This window comes from Bombus impatiens, unplaced genomic scaffold (genome assembly GCF_000188095.3).
Source record: "Bombus impatiens unplaced genomic scaffold, BIMP_2.2 scf_0036, whole genome shotgun sequence".
NCBI classification, from domain to species: domain Eukaryota; kingdom Metazoa; phylum Arthropoda; class Insecta; order Hymenoptera; family Apidae; genus Bombus; species Bombus impatiens.
The window spans coordinates 460,873-485,590 of record NT_176455.1 but is presented as its reverse complement, the minus strand read 5'-3'; the positions used below and the strand labels follow the sequence as shown (position 1 = coordinate 485,590).

The 24,718-nt window shown below is 30.3% G+C and overlaps 5 protein-coding genes and 1 long non-coding RNA gene across 24 annotated transcripts in view; 4 read left to right on the top strand and 2 right to left on the bottom strand.

Annotated features, from left to right (window-relative positions):
• Nucleotides 1-10,694, top strand: part of LOC100748557 (liprin-alpha-1) — a 42,408-nt gene extending 31,714 nt beyond the window's left edge. For 9 of the 17 annotated variants that reach the window (XM_033322168.1, XM_033322166.1, XM_033322154.1 and 6 more), the window contains 13 exons: nt 69-430; nt 516-758; nt 826-1,008; nt 1,079-1,171; nt 1,251-1,411; nt 1,756-1,803; nt 3,346-3,601; nt 3,681-3,826; nt 3,907-4,137; nt 4,248-4,511; nt 4,598-4,754; nt 4,833-4,949; nt 5,054-10,694. In XM_033322168.1, the coding sequence (XP_033178059.1) occupies nt 69-430; nt 516-758; nt 826-1,008; nt 1,079-1,171; nt 1,251-1,411; nt 1,756-1,803; nt 3,346-3,601; nt 3,681-3,826; nt 3,907-4,137; nt 4,248-4,511; nt 4,598-4,754; nt 4,833-4,949; nt 5,054-5,143 (2,351 nt within the window). In that variant the 3' untranslated portion in view covers nt 5,144-10,694. The remainder of the gene's footprint in view (nt 1-68; nt 431-515; nt 759-825; nt 1,009-1,078; nt 1,172-1,250; nt 1,412-1,755; nt 1,804-3,345; nt 3,602-3,680; nt 3,827-3,906; nt 4,138-4,247; nt 4,512-4,597; nt 4,755-4,832; nt 4,950-5,053) is intronic. The other 8 variants (XM_033322163.1, XM_033322153.1, XM_033322159.1 and 5 more) reach the window with 6 other exon arrangements.
• A 173-nt stretch (nt 10,695-10,867) lies between these two features.
• LOC100743332 (GDP-fucose protein O-fucosyltransferase 2) lies at nt 10,868-12,956 on the top strand. The gene is made up of 8 exons (XM_012389082.3): nt 10,868-11,167; nt 11,256-11,392; nt 11,452-11,577; nt 11,637-11,904; nt 11,986-12,178; nt 12,246-12,423; nt 12,495-12,624; nt 12,700-12,956. The coding sequence occupies exons 1-8, from the start codon at nt 11,019-11,021 to the stop codon at nt 12,848-12,850; spliced, it is 1,332 nt and encodes a 443-aa protein (XP_012244505.1). The 5' UTR covers nt 10,868-11,018; the 3' UTR covers nt 12,851-12,956.
• On the bottom strand, nt 12,653-14,034 carry LOC100748438 (biogenesis of lysosome-related organelles complex 1 subunit 6). Its single transcript, XM_003485160.4, has 5 exons — nt 13,808-14,034; nt 13,546-13,656; nt 13,396-13,483; nt 13,207-13,293; nt 12,653-13,124 (listed from the first exon to the last, which is right to left on the bottom strand). Exons 1-5 carry the CDS (start codon nt 13,870-13,872, stop codon nt 13,008-13,010), a joined length of 468 nt encoding a protein of 155 aa, XP_003485208.1. The 5' UTR covers nt 13,873-14,034; the 3' UTR covers nt 12,653-13,007.
• A 61-nt stretch (nt 14,035-14,095) lies between these two features.
• On the top strand, nt 14,096-16,760 carry LOC100748195. Of its 3 annotated transcripts, none has more exons than XM_012389068.3 (5): nt 14,096-14,305; nt 14,610-14,750; nt 14,816-15,015; nt 15,096-15,275; nt 15,359-16,702. In XM_012389068.3, the coding sequence occupies exons 2-5, from the start codon at nt 14,618-14,620 to the stop codon at nt 16,700-16,702; spliced, it is 1,857 nt and encodes a 618-aa protein (XP_012244491.1). In that variant the 5' UTR covers nt 14,096-14,305; nt 14,610-14,617. The 3 variants fall into 3 exon arrangements, with proteins under 3 accessions (XP_012244491.1, XP_003485206.1, XP_012244480.1); XM_003485158.4 differs by having other exon boundaries at nt 14,098-14,374; nt 15,359-16,760; XM_012389057.3 differs by lacking the exon at nt 14,096-14,305 and adding an exon at nt 14,371-14,507.
• Nucleotides 16,761-19,116: 2,356 nt separating this feature from the next.
• Nucleotides 19,117-21,887, bottom strand: LOC100748074 (activating signal cointegrator 1). The gene is made up of 10 exons (XM_012389202.3): nt 21,346-21,887; nt 21,160-21,272; nt 20,969-21,087; nt 20,791-20,890; nt 20,448-20,715; nt 20,071-20,377; nt 19,821-19,984; nt 19,597-19,718; nt 19,310-19,501; nt 19,117-19,235 (listed from the first exon to the last, which is right to left on the bottom strand). The coding sequence occupies exons 1-10, from the start codon at nt 21,411-21,413 to the stop codon at nt 19,165-19,167; spliced, it is 1,524 nt and encodes a 507-aa protein (XP_012244625.1). The 5' UTR covers nt 21,414-21,887; the 3' UTR covers nt 19,117-19,164.
• Nucleotides 21,888-22,004: 117 nt separating this feature from the next.
• On the top strand, nt 22,005-22,901 carry LOC117152114. Its single transcript, XR_004462372.1, has 3 exons — nt 22,005-22,198; nt 22,287-22,441; nt 22,570-22,901. It is a non-coding gene; the product is annotated as an uncharacterized LOC117152114 (long non-coding RNA).
• Nucleotides 22,902-24,718: the final 1,817 nt, after the last annotated feature.

Here is a 24,718-nt window from a genome sequence, read left to right as displayed (position 1 = left end):
TGTAAAGTAATTACATTACTGATAACAAATACATGCTTATGCTTATTAGCTTTGATTTATTTCTGCAGAATCTAACGAAAGATTGCAAGTACATTTAAAAGAAAGGATGCACGCATTAGAAGAGAAAAACGCACTCACGCAAGAACTGGAAAAGACTAGGAAGATTGCGGAAGATCTTCAAAATGAGAAGGCCGAAATAGTCAAGGAATTAGGGAAAGCTCGCCTTGAAATCGACAACGTGAAAAGGCAGATGCTTCAACAAGAAATTGCGTTCAATATTCAACAAACAGATGCTCTAACTCGAAGTTTGTCCCCCAATGCAGTGGATCCAGGTTCCTTTTCTAGGAGTGCAAGTCATAGTAGTTTTGATACTCATTCTTTACCAAGAAGAACGGGTAAACGACCTGCAATCGAAGATGATCCAGCAAAGGTAGCACATAGAAGATTAGATTTTAGTATATGAAAAATTAAATATATAATAGAAAACTCTGAATAACACGCTCTCAATTTTTTAGAATTATGTAGCGCGTACTTTAGCAGAGCAAGAATGGGAAAAGTTACAGCAGGCTCATGTCCTTGCAAATGTACAACAAGCATTTGATGTTTCTAGTGATGCAGAAGGTGACGGAGATAACGAAAGTTTATTCAGTTGTGCAGCTGATGTAATTAGTCCTACAGGACATACGGATGCTCAAACACTAGCATTAATGTTACAAGAACAATTAGATGCAATTAATAATGAAATTAGATTAATCCAGGTAATCAAACGTTATTTATTATACCATATTTTATATACCAATATGTCAAAGTGCACTTTTGATGAAGGAAGAAAAGCAAAGTACCGAAGCGCGTGCCGAGGAGTTGGAGTCCAGGGTTGGTAGTCTTGAACATATGAATTTGTTAGCCAGAGGACGAAGTCTCGAACGGGCATCTCCACCATTAAGTGGACGATCCACTCCAAAATCGCATCATAGTCCAAACAGAGATTATTTACATAAATATCATACGGTAAGTACCGTTTACTTTATAATCCTTAATCATTTTAAAATATATTTTCAATATTTTTATCATTTTGAAGGCACCAGCATCAATGTCTCCAGCGCATCTCCATCAATATGCTGCCTCTTTAGCTAGTCCAGGTCAACTTTCGGAATCCCTTCCTGCGAGCCAGGTAAATAACTGTGATGACAATGCGACATGTGTAAGGCAGTAGCATTGACATATGTGTAATTTTTTATATCATATCATAGTTGCAGTTATCAGGCGAAGAATTGCATTCAGTGAGTGAAAGGGACAGCACTGGTGGTGCAGGAAGTGGTGGTAGCGATGCAGCTTCACCATTGACTGCTCGATCGATCAGGCTAGAACGAGTAGCACAGGCACTTGCTCACAGTCAAGAGGAACTCAGAAGGTATGTGTTTAATTTTCAATTTATCGATATCAACAAACATCGAATTTCTTCGTGGATCCAATGCTTGAACTACACGAGCACTATCTGAGAAAGCGATGATAATGTATTATAAATAAAATTTTTGCAACCACATCTCTGATAATGAGGACTCTAAGTTTTTTGTTGGGAAACAAGATGTCTTTTATGTGTATTGAATATCGTAAATATGCTATTTCATTCAATTGATTAATGCTTAAATAATAATACATAAATTATCAAAGTCCTTGCATACATAGAGGTGGATTGCCAAAAATTCAGTAATTATTTTGTAAGTAGTTAGCATTGTGCGTTGTTTATGCTGCCAGACGCACTGGACAAGCCGGATTTCCCAGCAGTGGTTTTCCTGCTCACAGGTTAATTAAAGATTGTAGTACTGCATGTAATCCGCAACATATGCCGCTGTGCACGACATATTTGAGTGGCCCATGTGGGCATGAAATGAACAACTTAGAAGTCGACCTAAGTGACATCGATGGTAACAGATCCTTTTTATACCTTTTTTTGGAAAAAGGGATTTACTAAGATGATCTTAGGTTTTTACAAAAAAATTGTTGTAGGGACTGATAATTATAGATACTTTTGTATTGCAAAATTCATTATGGATATTTCTATTTTTTAACTATAATTTCTTATTACAAGAAACGTATGATCAATGAATAGTATGCAAGATGTCACATATTTATGCCTACAGCCCCAATTTTCGAGCACAGTGGTACGGACGAACCGACTGATAGATCTGATAGAAATGAGTCCCTGGAAGAAACTGATATTAGCTTCTTCCATCCATCATACATTCAAGCCTGCCCAGTTCACGACAGACATCGCTGTCTCAAACAAACGAGGGAATTTAGGCAGCCAAGAGAATTGCATCGAGTTAACGTCGCGTCTGAATCTCCTGCGCGAATAAGGTTGTTTTCTAAGAAATAGGTGCAAAGATATAGATGGATCCAATAGATGCAATTAACTAATTAATTAATTAATTAACTTTCATTATCTCAATAAAAGATTATAATTGTTTCAATAGAATTCATAGATAAGGCGGTTTTTCTATATCTTTGTCTTTAAACGGTACTTATTATGACAATCCCATCTCATAAGCAGTGATCAGCTATATTTTCAGGTTTCTATGCCTTCCCTGTAATACTGAGTAGGTATTACAACTGTTTTTTTCACTATTTTGCCAAACATAATTTATCATTTTGGACGTTCTTGGAAAGAAATATTTTTTATTCTTTCATATGATACTATATTGTTTTTATATGTATAAGATATTGGATTGTGATATAATGATATTTTTTCACGAATTTCCAAAATTGATATTGATATTGCTTCATTTCCTCTTTAGTTTACTAGTTATTTGTTTGTAGTACAATTATCAGTTGTAGATATTTTGAATAGTACAAAATTAAAACTTGAATGCTTTAATCTGACTCAATTAGGAATATTTACATTGAAAATACGCAATTTGGAATAAAAAATCATATCATATATATTATTCGAAGCTAAATAGTATTTGTGCTTATGCTCATGTACTATCATGTATAAGCACAATCATATATCACTGCTAAAAGTCTTTTAAGTAATGCAATTCACTTGGCTCGGTAAGTTCCCTGATCATATCTTATCTCACGTAATTTAAAACATTGATCTCTTTATGCTTTAAATATTGGAGAGTACAGATGGTTTAGAGAATCCTGTTATTAATTTGGTTGTTTAATTGTCTAGTGTGATGATGTATCTTGAAAAAGATCTGAAAATAATTTGAATAAATTCAGATCACAAAAATGATATAGAAGGTATATACAGCATAGAAAAAAAGATATAAGTCTGATAGTTTGTGGGCTAGAATGCATTATTTAGAGTAGAAATAGAAACTAGATTAGCGCTCCATGCAGCAGGCATGGGCAACATAACAACGGCGCACTCAATTCTGGGACTCCCCCTTCCCCATTGTCCTCACGTCATAGCAGCCAGGACAGTTTGCATAAGAACAACTTGTCTGGTGTTGGATTGCCAATTGGACAATTGTCTAGTTCGCATTTGCACATGCAATCTACCATGAGTCCAGCAACCGCAGCAGCAGTAGCTGCAGCTCAAAAGAAGAAAGGCATTAAGAGCAGTCTTGGTAGATTTTTCAGCAAGAAAGAAAAGGTAATGCAGATTTTAATTATGTAAGATAATAACTAAATAAGAAAAATGAGAAAAATCAGAGAGAGAACTTTGGTTACAGATCAAGGGGAAAGATACACCAATGCCTGGAGATATACCAGGTATGGGAGGAGCAAATACACCTGCAGATCCTGATTATGGAGATAATGTTTCTGTTGCTGGCACTATGGGCAGTAAAAGCGATTTTGATCGTAGAAAAAAGAAAAGGTACATATATGTAACTAAAAATATATTCATAATTTAAATAATTAATGAATATAATTGTTATAGCACTAATTTTCTTTCAGTCCAAGTATGTTTGGAAGTATGTTAGATTCCTCACGACACGAACTTCTGGCGGAGGCAATGAAAGCTGGAACACCTTTTGCTCTATGGAATGGACCAACTGTAGTAGCTTGGCTTGAGCTTTGGGTGGGCATGCCAACTTGGTATGTTGCAGCTTGCCGGGCAAATGTCAAAAGTGGTGCCATAATGAGTGCTCTTAGTGATACCGAAATTCAACGTGAAATTGGTATAAGGTACGAAATTAAGTTATTTAACACATTCTGCACATTTTGGATGACAAGCATGATGGAGTTCCATACAATATAAAATCACTAACATTTAATGTAATAACTTTTATTCTTAGTAATCCTCTACATCGATTGAAACTACGGTTAGCTATTCAAGAAATGGTGTCTCTTACAAGTCCATCAGCACCAAAAACTTCTCGCACAACCTTAGCATTTGGAGATATGAACCACGAATGGATTGGTAATGTTTGGCTTCCAAGTCTTGGTTTGCCACAGTATCGGTCCACTTTCATGGAGTGCCTTGTTGATGCTAGAATGTTGGATCACCTTACCAAAAAGGACCTTCGTGGTCAACTTAGAATGGTTGATAGTTTTCACAGGTGATAAATCATTAAAAACAAAAATTCATGTTTAATAGTGATTTTTAGATCCCTTGATCTGATCCGAATTTTATTTATTTTTACAGAACAAGCTTGCAATATGGCATTTCGTGTTTAAAGCGATTAAATTATGATAGGCAACAATTAGAAGAAAGGAGACGAATGGCGGAAGGTGCGAACGTCGATGTTCTTGTATGGAGTAATGATCGTGTTATAAGATGGGTGCAATCTATCGGCCTGAAAGTAACTTCATTTTACTGCTTTCCATTTTATAAATCATTCATACTTTAATGATGATAAAACACAATTTCGTATTTTTAGGAATACGGTAACAACCTCTTAGAATCTGGGGTACATGGAGCTCTTATAGCCCTCGATGAAAGTTTCGACGCGAATAGTTTTGCTCTAGCTTTGCAAATTCCAACGCAAAACACACAAGTGGGTTTTAGTTTAATGTATTGCTATATAGTTATCAGAGATTAAGAATTATATATAATCTTTACTATCTTTACTATTTTTACCATTTTTCTGTACTTCAACAGGCTCGGCAGCTGTTAGAGATGGAGTTCGCAAATTTATTAACAGTAGGAACAGAAAGGCGACTCGATGAAGCGAATAGTATGAAATCCTGATCCAACTCGTCTAGCAGGCTGCCTCATCTTCAACCACATCACGTCTAGTCCAAAACCCCAGCTATTACTACTCTCTGTATGCAAGTGTGTTGTAAAAGTTGTAAGAGCTTTAAGTATCATTCTAAGGGTATCTTCATACTGTTAAGAGCTGTAACACGCGGTGATATGAAAACACGATCGGACATAATCTGTTAAAAGAAAATGGTGATTTATTGTATGTTCAAGGAGAAAATTTAAAACGTTTTATCAATTTTTATGTCGCGTATGTTTCATAAACCGCTTGTTACGGATTTCGGATAAAAAATAATAATTCTGAATCAATTACTCTCATATAGATACTGAAATGTAGTGAGCGGTCAGGGAATCGTGAAATATATTTTTCCTCGAAAGCCCAAAGAATCAGTTATAGGTAATTACGACAATAATTCTGTCTAATTTCACCTCGATTTCTTAAGAATAGCAAGACTTGTAGCTTTCGGAATAATGAATATCATGGTAGTTCGTAAACATTTTCAGGACGTAATTGCATATTTCTTATACTATATTATGTACTTATACTATGTAACAAATAGTTATAAAACAACTGTCTATTTTGATAATACCACATACCGCACAAAATAAAAATCCCCAAAATTATATTAGTGCCATTGCTCTCGAGGAAACTATTTATGTACAAGGAAAAGACTGCATTCTATATTTCTGCATCTATAAGACAGTGACCTAATAAGCCATATATATATAAAACAATATATACATATATATATATTATATATATATATGTATATATATATATACACACACACACATATTACTTCATACAGAAGGAGCGCTGGAATACTTGTCCTCCTCTGTTATTTCGATGAATTTTAAATGTTTGTAGATCACATATAAACACGTAATATATTAAAGAATTACACCGAAGCAACTATCGTAATTAGAAAATTATCAGACAACCGGTTGCATGGACGTGTTTAAAGGAACTGCTTTTTATTTATCGTGAACTAAGGAACGGACATTTTATACCAAAATAATCGCGCAATGTATAAGTACATGTACGCAAAGTTAGTAGGTGTTATAAAATTAAGGAACTTTGTAACTTTAATTGATAATGAACTCTATCGATCAGTCACGTATATCGTTATACTATCTTTATTTTGTTTAATCATAAGGAAATCATGTCTCATTCGGCTCTCTAGCATTTTTTATTCATTCAAAGAAAAGAATTTCATGTCGATAGTTCATTTGCAAGTATTTCTTAACATCTTGTTTCAAAGTTCCAGGAATGACTATTAGTAGACTCGATCGATAGTGAGAAAGAATTCACGAAGATGAAGAGCGTTATAAATATAATAAAAAGTCACGAGGTAAAAGAAAGAAAAAATGAAATAAAGAAGAAATGGCCATAACAAGAACAGCAAAAAAATACACTAACAATGGCCATAAATATTATTTAACAGTAATGACGATGTTGCTGAAGACAATGATTGCGATGATAATTATAATTACTCATTACAAAATGTTATCAGGCTGAAGGTGTGGCGAAAGACTGAGATTACGACAGTGACTGTAATGATAAAACTGGTCATGATAGAGACGATCACAATAATGATGATAAGTTATAATGGGATGTTGTTAATGTTGTTGATACTTGAGGAATCGTTGTTGATGTTTGTTTCCCTGTGAACTACCCCCTGCGAGCTGTTCATTCGTTGTAACTTCATTGCTCTGCACGACCTTCCGAATGGGCGCATACGTACCAAATAGTTTCTACCAAAGAAATTACAATGCAGTACGATGATTGCACAGTCGTACACGTGTGTACAAGAATGTAACGTTGACACTTGACATATATGTACGCAGTAGGAAGATCAAAATATGTCTTACATGTAAAGATCATAATGTACAGTCTCATTCTTCAGCGTGTAGAAATCTTTTTCTTTTCTAAGTACCACCGATCAGTTGAAATATTTCTAGATAATCAGAAAGACTCGCTAAGCCAAAGCAACGTTACGCTACCTCAATACTGAGACAAGGTGGTACGCTCCTGTTTTTTTATATAAATGTTTTAATAACTGGTCCTATGATTTTTAATCGTCGGTTAATTCCTTTCGGGGGATGTTAAGTCCGAACTTCTTGTTGATATTGTGTTGAAAGATAACTCGTCGTAGTAAAAACGTTTGCACATGCAAATTATATTATTTAGTTATTAAAGAAAACTGATTATCGGGATATAGAAAAAAACAACGATTAATAATTCGGAACTGCACACGCGTTTAGTTATTTTAGTTACACTGAACAATCTCCAAAATACTAGTAGAAAAGTTTATTTGAGGTAAAACATTTCTACAATAGTATTACAATGTATACCCTTTTTTAATCCTAATGTAATGCTACACGATTGTACAGAACTAATTTGTACAAATGAATAGATATACAAAACTGAGTCACTTTGTGAAACAGAATGGCCGTCTCTCCCTTTCGGAAGTGTCTGCAGTATGTGTAAATGACTGAACTTATTTTTAATGTACGCTAGTTAATAGTGTCAATGGACATTCCAAGGAAAAGAAATAAAAGCAAACCTTCCAAAAAGCAGCCACATTCATAATCGCATATATGTAAATCATGACTCGATATGTAGCAGCTTTGCCGCCTTCTATGTATTTAACTATAAATATATACATAGATACGAAAAAATTTCGCCTGAATCCAGCCTCCGACTGCTCGGTATCGAATAGAGCTTGAATAAGCAAAACTAATAGCATCTACTATATACGTAATGTTTTTACCAAAAAATAATGAACAACTGCTTAAACTTAGGATTTGTTTTGCTTTCGAATTTCTTCTATTCGGTACAAATTTATGCCCATAAAAGGATATGTATTATACCCTTTTAGAGTGTACATGCTGATGAAGAAGCAAAACAATGAATATTAAATATTGTCTTCAGCAATGCTGAGCAAACTGTTTTGTTTAAATGTAACAGCTTTATGTGTTGTATAGCAAATTATCAATACCTAAAGAAAGACACTTATAATATTTAAGTTTCTTTATTATCAGTTTACACATATCACAAGATTGTAAAAAGTATAGAGAAAATGAAATTACATTAAATGAAATATTGTTCTTCTGTATAATTCATTTTTGGTTCTTAGACGAAATATATATGCTAATACATGGTAAAAACATGCACGTAAAACATATGTAATATTGTGATGTAACAGTCTGTATTATGTGTTATTTCACAATGTATCTTTTCTTTCGTACACTCTTTTTGTATGCTCAATTCGGCCGAACTGCCGGAAGAACAAGTTTAACGTTATTCTGGATTTTTGTATGACATATGTTTGTGTGTGTTAATGCTAGTTATTGTACATATGTCAGCGCGTGCGTACGTGTGTGAGTGTGTATGTGTATATATCTTTCCCTGTGTATATACGAATTATTTATTAACATCCCTGTAATTTTTTTAACATTTTATTGCAAAGCCCAATGCAGGTAAATATACTACAATCCTAATAATAACAAATGTTAAATCGCTATTAAATATCCAATTACTTTACTTCTGAATGAATATTATAGTAAATTTTGTTGGAATATATCTATATGATGGAATTTTTAGATTAGATTGCTGCAGTAATTTGGAAAGAATAATATTGGGTTGGCAATTAAGTGATTGCCGATTTTGTCAATACCTCCTAATGACAAAATCCGCAATCACTTAGTTGCCAACCCAGTAATAAATATACAACAAATATTTCAAATAAATTTATTCAGGAGCAAAGGAAATCGATCAAAGTAAAAAATTGTGTGTGCAACAAGTGCATGGGTTGGGCCCATTTTAAATGAATAGAAAATATTTGGTTTATGTAACATTTTTGTCAGAAGCATCAACTACAAGATAAATCAAAACCCAAGAGATTTGTAGATCATTTAAAAATGTTTGTCTTGTATGCGATGATTCTGTACAAGTGCATAAATCATCAATATGTAATTATACTGATTTTTATTTATATCTGACTATTTTACCTGGACTCTCAGGTAATTGTGCCAGCATAAAAATTTTCAATTGTGCTAGTAAGCAGGTAATCGTCAGAAATATTTCTAAATGTGAAGTAGTATAATACTATACATACATATATTTGTGTGTGTTTTATATATATGTATGTATAGTATGGTACACAGTGCACAAAGAAATAAATTTTTTAATTATTATCAGAAGATGGTCGCTAAAATGATTAGTTAAACTTTATATTGTTCTTATAAATCAGTTTTTTATGAAATTTGTACTTATTCGTTTATCATGGAATTTTTATTTACTTAAGTTATATATTCTATATTCAGAATAATTTTATACTTGAAAAGTATAAAGGAATATTGTTTCTAGCATTTACAAATCACTTTACATGATTATTTATTTCTTTAAGATATTTTTAATTTTTTTGAAAAATAAATAGAAAACAAATATTAGACATTATGTTATTTCATTATTGCAAATAATGAAACTTAAAATGTTTGCTAGAAATTTAAATATCATTTCAAACATAAATATACATATATATACATAAACGCACATGTATATACGTGTGTATATATACATATATGTATAAAACTGTGGCAAATATGAAGTGTGCGTGTGAAAAAAGTGATGGACTATTCAAATAATACCATATATCTGAATGAGTGCACTGTGCGATTAATGCATAAACCATTTGCCCTTTTTTTCTTTTTAAAAGTTTTAAATATCATGTACTACTTCACGTTTCTTATATCGAATGTAAAATAGTGTGTTTCCTGTTAACATAAAGCAACTTTTTAGCTGTGATGTTAACAATAGAGAATTCATATGGAGATGCAAAACAAGAGGGGAATTAGTATAATAGAAATGAATTTCGTGTTATATTTATTATAATGACAATTCAGTATTATGATATGTACCAATGTTTGCAGACTAAGAATTCTACTACCAGTTAATGTCATTGCTAACAGAATGTGACAAGAAACTATAAAACAGCACACATTTAAAAAGAATCACAACGAGGCACAAATTTTGACAGGGACAGTGGATAACTTTCTGTGCCCACAGTACACTTGGAGTCTTAAGCAACCAAGAATTGGATCTGAGATTTCATAATACAAGTATACGCGCGTGTGAAAAGTACTAAAAAAAAATCATGGAAAATGGGGACGATAACAGAGCATAGTTATCGCATAAATAATTATAATGATAATATTATTATTGCTACCATTACTGCTGCTAGTGCTACTACTATAATTATTACTATTACTACAACTACCATTACTGCTACCACTATCATAACTATTACTACAACTACAGCTACTACCATTACCAATATAAATTGTCCTTGTAATTTTTATATGCTAAGTGTATACTTTAATAGGATAAATGAAAAAGTATGGGAAATGAGTCACAGTAAATGTAACATAACAGCCCTACTTGTATAAGGGGGCAGAAACTATGTTAACTGAACTATGAATTATAAATATTGTATAAGACGATAAATAATAATTATTATTATCATTATTATAATTATTATCAATTGAATTAGCAAATTGTAATCTACCCATCAACAACCATTTTGGAATAAGGGAGATTTAAGTCTGTAATTCGTGTATAACAAAAATCAAGCTGTACAATGTTGTTGTTATTGCTGTTGTTTTTTTACTATCCTTAATCTCATTCTTTAGAAAGCAAATGTTTTTTTGAAAAAGGATAAAAATTGAATACAAATTTATTTATTATATATTTTATTAAAACTCATTATACAATACAAAATATTTCTTATATTACTCCGGAAATGTTCGAAGTGTTCTTGACCTATCGTAACATGTAAAATATAACCTTAAAATGTAAAATATGTTGTTATTTTTAAGAGTATTGTATTTTATATTACTTTTGATTAATTTTACACAAAATATCGTTGCAAATGAATTTTGTGATATACCAGATGAACATGGAGAAACTAACAATAAATGCAGCGTTCAATCACGTTACTCGCAAAATCGGTCTGAGCTTACTTCTTTATTGTATATATATATATATATATATATCGCCTTAAAATTAATATTTTTTACATAGATAATGATTTTTCAGTTATATACTCTACGATGTTAATCCTCCGGAAGGATTTAACTTAAGAAGGGACGTTTTTATTCGTGTTGCAGTTTTTATAAAAAATTTAATCAAGCAAGAAAAAGATTTTAAATGGCAATTAGTTTTGCCACCATGGGGTAATTTTATAATGTACAAGTAGTTTTTGCATCATTTTATTTTTATTCTATTTTTACAGGTGATTTGTATCATTGGCGTAGTAAACACATAGGATATCAAACACAATTGCCTTGGAGTCTGTTTTTTGACATTTCAAGTTTACAAAAATATATACCAGTTATTGAAATATGTCAGTTTTTACAAGGTATAAAATTTCATTTATTTATTATGAACAATATAATCAATAGAGATTTGCATTTTCAGAATATCCTTCGGAAAATAATGAAACACATCTTGATGTTGTATATATTTTACAAAACGACGAAGAAATGTTCAGGACAGGTAAATTTGAAGATAAAAATGAAATAATAGAATGTGATGATAAATCATTACAATTTCATAAAGTAGAATCAGAAAAATATATTGGATATTTTTGGGGATATCATAATATAACTTCTAAAGTTGTTAAGTGTATTAAATTTCATGGTATGACATCTGATCTTAAACAAAATCTGAAACCTAATGTTTATAGGTAAGAAAATATAAAATTTGTTTAACAATACTAAAATGTCACGTACAATATCTTTTACAACTAATTTAATTATTATGATAGGTCTATAATGTTTGATCACATGGAGATTGCATTACATGACTTTTATGGTACAAAAGAATATTGGAAAGCTAGACGTAGTATGCGATATAATTCTGAACTATATAATATTGCTAATGAATATAGAAAAACTTTCCTTAACTCAACAAATGAGCATGATAAGACTGAACGACCAGATGACTGGACTAAAGAAAAAGTATCTAATTTCACTTAAATTAATAAAAAGATTTAAATTATAAAATACAACCTTTTTCTAATTATAGGGTATAAGGAATGCAGTTGGAGGACCTTATTTATCAGTCCATTTAAGAAGACGCGATTTTTTAATTGGTCGCCCTTCAACAGTGCCAACAATACAGTCTGCTGCTTCTCAGTTAAAAAATAAATTAGATGAACTCCAATTAAAATCTTTGTTTGTTGCAACAGATGCAACACAAGAAGGTAAATCATACTGAAACTTCCTTAAGAGATTGATACACGGGCATATCTATTAATCATATCAATTTGTTTAGAATTCAGTGAACTCAAACAGTACCTATCTAATTATACAGTTCTTAGATTTATTTCATCAGATTACGTATTAAGTAAATTTAAAGACGGCGGAGTTGCAATTATTGACCAAATAATTAGTTCCCACGCTAGGTAAGAATTAACAATAATATATCTCATGTTTTATATTATGAATAGGAATAATGTATTATTTGCATCCTTTTGTAGATATTTTATAGGAACATATGAATCGACATACACATTTAGAATACAAGAAGATAGGGAAATCATTGGTTTTCCTACTAGAACAACATTTAATTATTTATGTAAAGGTACTGAGAAATGTGACTCTAATGGACAATGGGAAATTGTTTGGTAATGTATAAAAATATGTATGTATAAGTTATATTACACAATAAAATCAATGACTAAGTTTAGACACACATTTTAGCATGATGTGTGTATAAGTACAATCTGTTCTTATATGTTTATGTGTCTTTGCTGATATTAATTATCTCTCTAGATAATGGTTTTTCTTAACTTATCGCTGGTTTACCAATTAATTCTTGTTCCCGACGAAGTTCTTGCTCTCGTTGTTGCTCTCTATTTAAGGCCTCCTTCTGTATTATCTGCTGCAACCTTGACGCTCGTTTCTACACAAATATAATGTGTACATTACATAAATAATAGTAAATTAGAAATATATATGTATAGTACATAAATATTATAACTCACTTTTAATCTGAATGTCCTCTCATGAATGGAAACCATTTCTTTTTTCATTGATATTAATTTACCTTGACTAACTTTAATCATCTGAAACTATAATACATATTTCTCTTATATATTTTATGTTTTAGGCCATTCTTTCATATCAAAAATTTCTGTAAAATGAAATTTATATTTCAATATCAATATACTTGCCGTTTCATTTAGCTTGACATCATCAAAAACATTTTGAAGTTTTTTGTTCTCAGTTTGCATCTGATCGAGCAAAGTCTCTTGCTTATTTCTAAACAAAAATAGCAAGAAACATAAAATCAGGAAATATTTATATTTTTTACTTCTACTTACTTTACTTCATCAAGTTTTTTCTCAGTTTGTTCCCACTGTTCTTGATATTGATTTAAAAATCCTTCTGCTAATTTCTTCACAGCTACTTTGAAGTCGAATTCAACTTCTTTACTATAAAATTTTGGGAAAATGTGATGTATATTATCGATACTCATAGTTGTGTACAATTATAAATAAATGAATTTTATATGTAATTGTAAAGTGTGACTATGTTTACAAACAATTGTAAAATAAATAAATAATGTGAAACGCAGAAAGTTACCTATCGCGTTTCTCAATTTGTAATTGAAGTTCTCTTGCTTCTGCCTCTTCCATATCTGTCATCATTTTTTGTGTTTTTTATTGTTATTATAATTATCCACTAAATTATAGTATAAAAAAATTTGGATGTAAATTTAATGTAAACAATAACATTAACTATGACTTTGTCATCTGTGAGATCAACTATAGCTGTCCGAAATGAACATGAATCGTGGTGATAACTATGTGATAACTCTATACGCAGCTTTTGTATCGACGACTATCTTTCTAGCATATGTTTGTTTCATGCTCTTGATGTAACTTGAACATAACCAAGAAAAAAGTTGTAAAGAAAAATATTTATTGTTTATGAAGTGGAATAATATGTTTTTGATATATAATGAAAAGCTCGATGAACGTTTCTACATGAGATGGAGCATTTTCCAAATAGAGAATATATTATGGTAGCTCCTGGAGTAAACACTGTAGCGGTGCTTCTAAATATAGGATTTATTTTTAGGTTGGAGCTAGCCATAGTTTGAATCAAGAATTTGATCTAAAACTGCATTTCTAGACGGTTTTGTAATAGGTGTGAAAGATGTTTATTTCTGAATGACATCTTTAAGCTCGTTTCTGTTTTTCACTGATATTTTATTTGTGTTTCATTTTGAATAATATTACTATTTAACTATTCAAATTTTTAAGTATCCTACATTAAACATGTAAATACTGTTTTTTTTCTAAATGTTTTGTTTCTGTGAAATAACTTGGACAATTTTAGACATATAGAAAATACAAGTGACCAGAAATGTATATTGTTGCAGTGATAAAAATGGCAAATGACTTAATAATAAGAGGCAAGGATAGATTGCAAGAAATTAGCATGAAATTAGAGCAAAGCCATTTGGTTTATCTACAAACAGACGATAGTCCTTTAAAATTACAACAGCGTCATAAACTTGAAGGTAAATATATAATAAATATGTAACAATATTGAATGCTTAATATTTAACAATTTTCTGTATTTTAGGTTTTATTAAAGAGAATCTTTGCCTTGTTCCAAATGAAAATAAATATGTATTTCAAGAAACCGCAGATATATTACACAGATCAGCAGCCACATTGCAAGATTTTAGTGGATATAGAGCTGCAACTGCCTGGAGTGCTATTTCTTTATATGCTGCAAATCTTTTGGCTCAGCCTTGGAGAAGAGAATATAGAACATTAAAGGTTAATATTTTTGTAATCTTTTACATTGCTTTTTTCAAGCTATAAAAATATTCAATTAATTAATCTTTTCTTTATATTAGACTTATAGTGGATATTATAAGCATGAAGTAGAAGCAAATTTAATAGGAGCAGAATTAATGTTTGAACAAATGGGATACAAACATACAGGGTTAGGAGTGCTTACTTTGGAGGGTCCTATTGACCCTGATAAAGTATCTTGTGTAAGCAGAGATGCAATAGTTGCTTTTGTTGAATGTCAGGTAAGAATATTTATTATGATACTTTTATAGTACTTTTTCTATAAAGATACACTTAAATAAAAGAGATACAATTTCAAACGTAGATCTTGAAGCAAATATGGGAGAATGTTTCACAGAATTATAGTATCTCGTGGTTAGAAGTATTAGAATTTCGGGAAAATCATGTTGGTACACCAGAACAAGCAATCAGAGCATTGAACTATCGTTTTCTTGAGAAAATGCATCAAACTCGAACAAAAGCGGAGAATTATAGGGATTATCATTATCCGCAAACTACATGTGTGGATGCGGTATCACCATCAATTCCTTATCACATTATGCCTCCCAGTTACAATACATCAATGCCTGCTTGTCATTCAGAATACAGGTATATCGAAGATACAAATTCAATACCTGGAACTTACAAATATTTCCAACCAGTAGATCACAGTTTTGGAAATCGATGTAGTGCCTATGGATGTTTACCACATGGTAATAAATATATGAGTGGAGTCAATCCGTATTATACTACAATGCCAGGATATACAAGAGTACCAACGGGTAGACTAATTGAAGTTGATATGCCGGTTTCAGTTGCAAATTATGATAAATTACATAATCGAAAGATATCTCATAGAATATCAGATTTGGAGGAAGTAGATTTTTATAGAAGACAATCTAGTGATGGAAACCATTATGATTACGGAAAAATCGATAGAAAATCTGCAAAATCGGTCGGTGAAAGGAACAATTATGACTCTTGGGACTTTGTGTATAGGAATTTAGAAAGTTTAGGCTATTCTAAAGATCTTGGTAATCGAGAAGATATTTTACACAAACGGGAATGCGAGTCCCGATTGAGTAAACAAAAATCTTTTAAACAAAATGATAACGATGAGAAACATAGTATACATCGCTCTGAAAAAAGGAGGAGTGGAAGAACCGATGTGAATGACATCGATTCGTCTATGACAAATGGTCGACATCATCATCACGATACATTACCCTTCAAAAAGAAGTCTTCTTCCTTCGATTTAATGGACTCGAATAGATATCACGATGCATCTTCAGAAAGTCAATCATCTCCTCATAGTAATGAAAAAAGACATGGTAGTCAGACGCTTCCAATTCAACGTTCACATCGATCGGCGGATCAAATTGTAAAAATCGCGGATACGTTGAAGAACTTAGAGCTTTCTCACTCGGAAAAAGGAAATGAAACAGAAGACAAAGCTGTGAATTGGAATTGTGCTACTTGCACCTATCTTAATTGTTCATCAAAGGAAATTTGTGAGATGTGTGGAAAGTCTAGGCATAAAGGAAACGAGGATAAACCATTAGCAAGTGGTGGAAAAGAATGCCCACGATGTACATTAGTAAACGAGAAAAATGTCTCGGTCTGTGATGCTTGTGGTATCAGTTTAAAAGATTCACCTACTTATATTTAGATATTTAACTGTTCGAAACAAATATCATATTCCATTGTTTTCCATGTGTCTGAAATTTAAAAAAAGGAAGTGGTAAGTATACATTTCCTGGATGCTCGATATTGTTCTAAGAAGAATATTTGAAATGTTTGAAAAAGATGTTAGTACTTATAATGCTGAAAATAGCTGATATAAGTAGTAACAATTTTTCTTGATTGCTTTATTTAGAGAACAAATTTTAAAGGGTATTATTATATTAATCGAATTTAGAATTTCATAAAGCGCGTATAACATGGGAGGGGAGAAATATGAAATTATTTATTTAAACTTGTTTGAATAGATTTGTGATATGGGTACATTAGTATTACGATAGTACATACACTGGTGGCCTATCATTAATTTGTGTGTGGATATTATTTTCTGTTAATTTAAATTAAACAAAATTTGCTTTTCTGGACTTTCCTTTATTTGCTGTATAAAATTATTTCTTTTATTCGTTTTATTTTAATATATGACTTTATTTTATAAAATTTTATCTATTTGATTAAATCACTTTTATTAAAAATCTATTTATGTATACATTTGACTTGATTTTTGATATTAAAAATTAATCTAGTAAAAAATTATTATCAATTTGTGTAGTAAAAACTATTAAAATCAAGTAAAAACTATTTATTCTATAGCGTATACGTATATATTATATCCATAGAGAAAACTCGTATTTTAACAAAAAAATTATCTGTTGAATATATTGGATTGTTATTTAAAAAAGAAATATTAACGTGTATTGTACAATACATATGTACACACACAGATATATACGACATCAAATTATATTTTATATATAATGCATTGTTTTTCTTTATTAATTTTTATTTAAATTAATATCACAAAATTAAGAATATTATTAAACCTAATTGTAAAAGTTATTTTTTGATTGTGAAGCAATTAGAGATATTGCATGTTGTTGTATTATCTGAATTGAGAAAAGGAAAAATATTAATAACATCTTCCATTTTATAATGGTAATGTTATTTATTGTTTACATCACCTTTTGTTTTAACTGGACAATATTGTTGTCAAATTATGATATTTGTGTACCTTTAGAAAACAAATGCAAATTAAATGATAATTGATAGATCGCACAGTATACAGATTAATAAACATGTAATTTGAATTTATATATCTTGTTGATACGTTTTGATTACTTCAATTTAAAAATCGTATTGTGCAATTGTTAATTTTATACTGAAATTTGTTTTTCGTAGTTTGATATTTATTTATACATTCCCAATGCTGCAATGCTATTCATAAAATATGTAATATTAAATATACATTTTTTTTTTAATTTTATTTGTACCTTATTTGAAACAATACAAATTTAGTTTAAGCCATACATATTATAGTCTTTACATATCAATCTATTTATGATAATTTGAGTGCTCTTTCATTGCATATAATATGTTGTTATAGCTTTATTTAACTTTGGATTAGTTTGTAAGTACAAAGTTTTGTTTTCGATACTTTTAATTTGTTGAAATTGTTACAAAAGATAAATTACATATTCTAGAGTCTTCTTAACATAGTAATTATTGCAAGATGATATTATAGATGTTTTAAAACTTTTAATCATTTAATTTGTAAGTTTCTTATTTTTAATTATAAACGCTTTGCCAGGATTTATAAAAGAGAAATTCCTTGCTATTATCTTCAAAATATTTTTACTATGAATTCCAAAATTTATAACAGAACAATAAACTTTATAACGTCATGTTTCGATAAAAAATGTTCTCTTTGTACTTCAAATATATAAACTGTTTAAATGTAAAAATAACTTTACTGAAATCTACTTTTAACGTTTACTAAAGTCTGATATTTTAACGGAAATAAGAGAAAACGGCTAATATTTTTTCATTGAATGCACGTAAAAGGAATAAGTGAATAATAAAATAAACAGTTAATGTAAAAAGGATATATGTATGTCTTGTAATAGTTATTGTAATATATTGCAAGCTATGTGTATACATTGTAATATATTATATTATGTACAGATAATAAATAATATTTAATATAGATTATGCAAAATATGTACTTTATTTTTTAGTACTAAAATATTAAAGTTATGTAATATTCATATTATATACATATAAACTTAATATTAAAACAAATATGAATAATGCACTGCTTGTTTTTAACAATAATAGATATAGAATGAAGCAAAGGCTAGTAGAAATGTAGAAGAAAATTGAGGTAACTTTCGATGAGAAGAGAGGAGAAATAAGAAAAAGAGAAATAAAAATGATAAATAAAGTAAAAAAGGTTCTGAAGGTATAGAAGAAGAGAAAGAAGAAATAACGTAATAATAAAAAGATTGAGGTTGGATGCAAAGTGCAAAAGTAGTGAACCAGAGGAATTCTTTAAAAAAAAGCTACATCTGGAACAATAACAAATATACTACTTTGTATATTTAACTTATTGTATATTTAACTTATATTTTTTGTACATTTATCTAGCATCTTTAAAGCAGCATGATGGATTTTCTGGTCTAATTTATCTATAAATTATAATAAGGATCATAAGAATTATTTTTAATAAAAAGTGCACCACTAAAAATGAAGAAATACTTACAAATTTTATGCTTTCCTTGTATCGGAAATTTAATTGGCAATGCAACAAAATTTTCGCATATAAAAACATAAGGACTATCACTTTCTCCATCTGGGTAAGATTTCCTATATTCCTCTTGTGGTAAAACATCAGTAACTGTTACACATCCTAATAGACAACCAGTTGAATAAACTTCAGGAAACATTATTTTTTCTGTAAAACATCAATGCAATTTGTGATAATGTGTAAACTACAATATAATTAAGATGAAATTTTACTTTTTACTCATAAATCTAATTTATACTAACCATTTTTTAAAACACGGTAATATTGTTCTACAGTTGAAATTTCCTCCTTAGTTGGTATTTTAGATGCTGCAGCAATCCATAATCTTCCTCTATGTGATGAGTACCATGTACGACCTTCATGACTATAATAGTAATAAAGCGTTAGGTATTCTTATAAAATTATATAATTTTCTTATATAAATATTCATATTGGAATTAATCTGTTTAAAATATTATAAACTTACACTTTTATTCCAGCCACTAATAAAGATGCATAAGGTTGGTGCATGCTCAAACATAAGCCAAGATCAGACATTTCTAAATACTCTTTGTCTTGAATAATATTTCGTATGTTAGAAGAAATGTTCATTTTTGATGTTCGCAATTCCAATTCATGTGATTTCACATACTGTACAATTAGAATTCAACATTATGTTTCTTTCATATAATAACGATATGAATATATTTAATTATTTGTTAAAACAATATTTTTACCTTGGGGCGAGTAAATTCTATATTTGGGCAACTATTACTATTTTCTATTCCACTAAATGATTCAGATATATCTTGCAAATGTTCTTCATTGAATTCTTCAAAATCCTCAGTTTGTTTCTCTTCAATTATCTCTCTTCCTGTGAAATCAATAGTTGCGTAGATTTTTCTCTTTAAATGAGACATATGCTTCCTTTCATGCATTTCTTCTTCCAACTTCTGTAACTTTTCTCGTTGCTTTTCTGTTAACCATGTATTGTTTGATTGATAATAGTCACATTCATCATCAATTACTTTCGTGCATTGTATTCTGTAAATTAGTACAGCTATATCCTTATTCTTGCATGAAAAAATTATACAAGATTACATGTAATGCATACCCATCACGATCATATTCGAGAAGTCTATCTCTTTGTTTTATTGATTCTTCCAGATTTTTGTTAGCTTTTTGGTTCATCAATTTATTGTATAACTGATCAGCTTGTTTAGTATTACTAGAAAGAATAGTTAGCTCTTTCTCAGAACATACAAGTTCTTCGCAGAAAAAGCAAGGACCAGCTCCTTCTTGAGCACAGACTATTCTACCACAATTGAGGCAGTTACTAATCAATGCATGTCTCTTTGCTTCGCAATTACACTTGTATCTACCTAATAAAATATTTTTATGTCAATTTCTATATTATAGTCCCTTAATAGTTAATAATTTCTTAATGAATAAAATACCTTTTAATAAAATTTCTCTCTCATTGCCATCTTGAGAATATATATTGACAAATTTAGTTTTCTTTCTTTCCACTTTATCTACTTTTATAGTTTCTTGCACCTAAATAAATAACATGTAGTATTACTGTAGCATTATAAATCTGAAATAAAAATTTCAAACAATATTGTTGACATATACCTGTTTATTTTCTTTGGTCTCTTTTCCTTTCACTTTTCCTTTCTTTTTTTCATTTTGCTTTTTCTTTCCATTATTCATATCATTTTCTTTCTTATATTTGGCTTGATCTTTGCTTGAAGCTGAAATAATGTTCCGAAATGATAAAGGCATTCAATAATTCAATAATTTACATGAATGATAAGAATATAAACCTTGTCGTTTTTTGAAGTCTGAAATAAATTGTCTGTGCTTTCCATTAGTATAATCTAAAAAAGATTGCAAGTAATCATCCAAATCCCTTTCGTTTTCTATTTTCATTAGGAATCTGAAAAAATATGTCAATATTATCATTATTCACATCAAGTGAATATCACTATATTTTGTTATAATTTTCTTACTCGGCCATCTCCTTTGGTACTGGAAAATCTAAAATTTTTGATAAATTTTCGTTTATCCAGTTCTCCATCTTTGCGAAATTGTTAAAATAATATTCTCGAAATATTAGAATAAAATTATTCGTGTACAAATGTGTGTAAGGTTAACGTTCAAAATTAAATGTTAAAGTTAGCCTTAGTGGACACAGAATGATTGCTTTTTTTATTGCTATTTAATAGTTTTCAATGCGCAGAATCTGAAAATGGAAGTCTTAATTTTAGCAATCAAGCAATTCAAAAATTATACGTATGTAAACTTAAGCATTTTGAGCATATTTAACAGGTTACTTTGACACTATATTGTTTCCATCACCTGACTGGCTCGCACAGATGAGTACTCAAATGTTTCTCATTTGAAGATTTGTAAATTTGTTTCTATTTTCTGAGTGTGGATACCGTTGCTGGCTGTAATTAAAGTATTAACCCATAATGTAGATGAACTTTGGCGAAAATTAACATTAACGTAGGGCGGCCGGAATTTTATAACTACCCCCACCTAATTTAGTACTCACCTACAAATTCCATGCTGTGATTTACTGTTTTATTGACATATCCCTGGAAAAACATTTGACTTATCCCGCTTAACTGGTCGTCACCCACGTGCATTTGTTACAGCCAGTGACTGCACTAATTGTATAAATACGCTAAAACTGCTCAACTTATACATATACATAACTCTGTCTGTCTCATAAAATGAGACCTTTTCTTCTCTTTCATCATAATACTTTTTGACTCAATAGATTTCCCCTAGCGAGCGTTTCTTGAAAATGCAATGGAATACAGAATTCTCTCAAGAACTATTTGGCTTAACTAACTAGTAGGTTGAAATTATTGTGATGATTTTTTTTAGCATTAAGCAATAATTGAAGTATTATAAATTTTTCCAAATTTTTTAATGCTTTTAGCAAATATGTTAATGATTTCTTATTTTATGAGGCTCGGTACTAAACTACAGTGACATCTACAGGTAGATTTTATACATAATTTCGAATTAAAAATTTTAAATTATGTCAAAGGCAATTATTTTAGAAAAATTCATCATTTTGAGTTTTAATATAAGGTAAGTAAAAAAAGACGGATTCAAAATAAATAAACATAAACTATACATAGTATAACAATCAGAAAAATAAATATTTATTACTTTAATTTGAAATTAGAATTGTTACACGAAAGTTGCATCTTTTCTAGATATTCATGCCATGGAGGTTACAAAATTTACGTAGGTTAACGTAAGACCTTCGGAACATTTAACAAACGGATCTTCCTGCAGTTAAATTTGCATAGCCAGTCGTTCATGCGTCGACACAGTCACGTATTCATGCATACACGAGTTGAGTGTCAATTTCTACCGGTGTTACATAACAATTACTGCACCACGACCGATATCATCGTGTTTCATGCATCCATGAAAATTTATCCAAGTATTGGTACTTATTAAGGCACGTTATTTAGTATAATTATTCAATTACCATATAGAAAAATAAGCTTTTTTTGTAAAGAAAGTGTCCGTTATTAAAGAAGAAAGCCTTAAAATTTCGTTGATCGATTACTATTATCGAATTCTTTCTTTCTTCAAAAGTTTAAAACTCGCAATAAATAATTCTGTTTGTAATTAGCCATTAATATGTTATATTTTTTCTTTTGCAACATTTTCTTTTGTTTTTTCAGTTACTATGATATCCTTCGATGTGTAAGCAACAATAGAAATTGCGGTTTAGTGCAGCTGCATGTACTTGAGTCAAGACAATGTAAATAGGTCGCATCGCGAATTGTTCTATTAAGATGGATCACGACACATTGTAATTCGATTTCAACTAGGATGCATCAAAAACATTCGCTATATGTGTCAACGAGATAGAGAATATACCACGACGCCTTTTAACAATCTACCAAATTATTAATTTAAAAGAAAGAAGGAAACATAAATTTACATGTAAATTTATAACAATGTTTCTCTCTATATAATACGTAACAGTTGACAAATAAATAACGTATATTACGATTATCAATTGGTTATTCGAGTCACGTTATTAGGTCGATTGGCCTGTTAGATGATAAAAGGTTCCTGTACAATGAACTTTCTATATCATTCCGCATCGGGATCATTTGATAATTACTTTCAATCGACGGTTTCATTTGGTCGGTTGCTGTTGAAAGGCGTCTTCATTATTCGTACGTACAATGTACGAATTATACTATAATAGAGTCCGAATGGTTTCAACAGATTCACGGTTGCACCTTGCGTCTATTATATGTCTTACTATATTAAAAAGTAAGATCATAATCTTTAATATTTGCTTTATTATCAAATTAAGAATAAGATTATATTCGAACAATTCTAATATAAAAATTACTTTATAGATACTCCAGCTTTTTAATGGACGATTCTAGTACAACAAAAATCAATTTATCTCATTTTTCGCGACATGCTATTATTTATCTGCAATCGGGTCATCGTAAATATTGCGTCAAAAGCAAACTACTTTTTGATAAAGTGTATCTTATCACATTGATTCGATATCATCCGTGGAGAATTCAATCCAGGTAGAGTACAAGAGATAAAGCTAGTGTTTCCTCTATCCTTTAAATTATGATAGGACAAAGAACGTTGTTTGAGATGTATATCTTTATTACTCCTTTGCCCAGAGTGAATCTGCTATTAAAGGTAATGGTGACAGAACATTATTATTTTCTTGTTGAGCGTTGTAATAAGTCCTTGCCGGCAAAAGAAGATGGAAGGTTTTGAAATATTTTATGCTGTTGTTACTGGCTGCAAACAGCTTCTCTCTTTCAAGGTACATTTTCTTATTTGCTTTTTATTATTAGCGATGCAATCTTTTTATTACGTAGAATCAGAGATGTTACGTTATCGTCATTGATGAAAATACATACGCTGGTCGTCCAGAGAAACACGATATCATATTTATTTGCGTTAGTATACTTTCCTTTTTTCCTATTCGTCGACGCGATAACCGATGACTGAGAAAGATTAGCTCGATCCTTGGCTTTTGTGCTATCAATGTTAACATTGCAATTGTGAACGAAACCTCTGCTATAATAAACTAGATTCTCAGTTGAAATTTCATTTAAAAGTAGTTTACATATTTTCTAAATAATGCAGTCGCTTGATTAAAGGAAATGCATATAAAGAAACACAGACGTGGATTTTAAGAAGTTCTTGTTATATTACTATAATTGCATATCTAGTTTTGTTAAAATAACTCATTAAGTAATTTGAAATTAATCAGTGCCTGATATAAGGAAATCTTATTGCATTAGTAAAGCAATTTCTCCAAAAAAGATAGGAACTTTAGAGCGAGCTTTACCTACGTACCGC

Excerpts from the sequence above, each read along its gene's own strand:
- LOC100743332 (XM_012389082.3), top strand. The coding sequence starts at position 11,019 with ATGTTGTTATTTTTAAGAGTATTGTATTTTATATTACTTTTGATTAAT. Across the intron at positions 11,168-11,255 it reads TCACGTTACTCGCAAAATCG|TTATATACTCTACGATGTTA; the intron begins GTCTGAGCTTAC and ends ATGATTTTTCAG. Across the intron at positions 11,393-11,451 it reads ATTAGTTTTGCCACCATGGG|GTGATTTGTATCATTGGCGT; the intron begins GTAATTTTATAA and ends CTATTTTTACAG.
- LOC100748438 (XM_003485160.4), bottom strand. The coding sequence starts at position 13,872 with ATGATGACAGATATGGAAGAGGCAGAAGCAAGAGAACTTCAATTACAA. Across the intron at positions 13,657-13,807 it reads CAAATTGAGAAACGCGATAG|TAAAGAAGTTGAATTCGACT; the intron begins GTAACTTTCTGC and ends AAAATTTTATAG. Across the intron at positions 13,294-13,395 it reads ATGTCAAGCTAAATGAAACG|TTTCAGATGATTAAAGTTAG; the intron begins GCAAGTATATTG and ends TATGTATTATAG.
- LOC100748195 (XM_003485158.4), top strand. The coding sequence starts at position 14,618 with ATGGCAAATGACTTAATAATAAGAGGCAAGGATAGATTGCAAGAAATT. Across the intron at positions 14,751-14,815 it reads ACAGCGTCATAAACTTGAAG|GTTTTATTAAAGAGAATCTT; the intron begins GTAAATATATAA and ends TCTGTATTTTAG. Across the intron at positions 15,276-15,358 it reads TTGCTTTTGTTGAATGTCAG|ATCTTGAAGCAAATATGGGA; the intron begins GTAAGAATATTT and ends TTTCAAACGTAG.
- LOC100748074 (XM_012389202.3), bottom strand. The coding sequence starts at position 21,413 with ATGGAGAACTGGATAAACGAAAATTTATCAAAAATTTTAGATTTTCCA. Across the intron at positions 20,378-20,447 it reads CTCGAATATGATCGTGATGG|AATACAATGCACGAAAGTAA; the intron begins GTATGCATTACA and ends ACTAATTTACAG. Across the intron at positions 19,985-20,070 it reads TAGAATTTACTCGCCCCAAG|TATGTGAAATCACATGAATT; the intron begins GTAAAAATATTG and ends CTAATTGTACAG.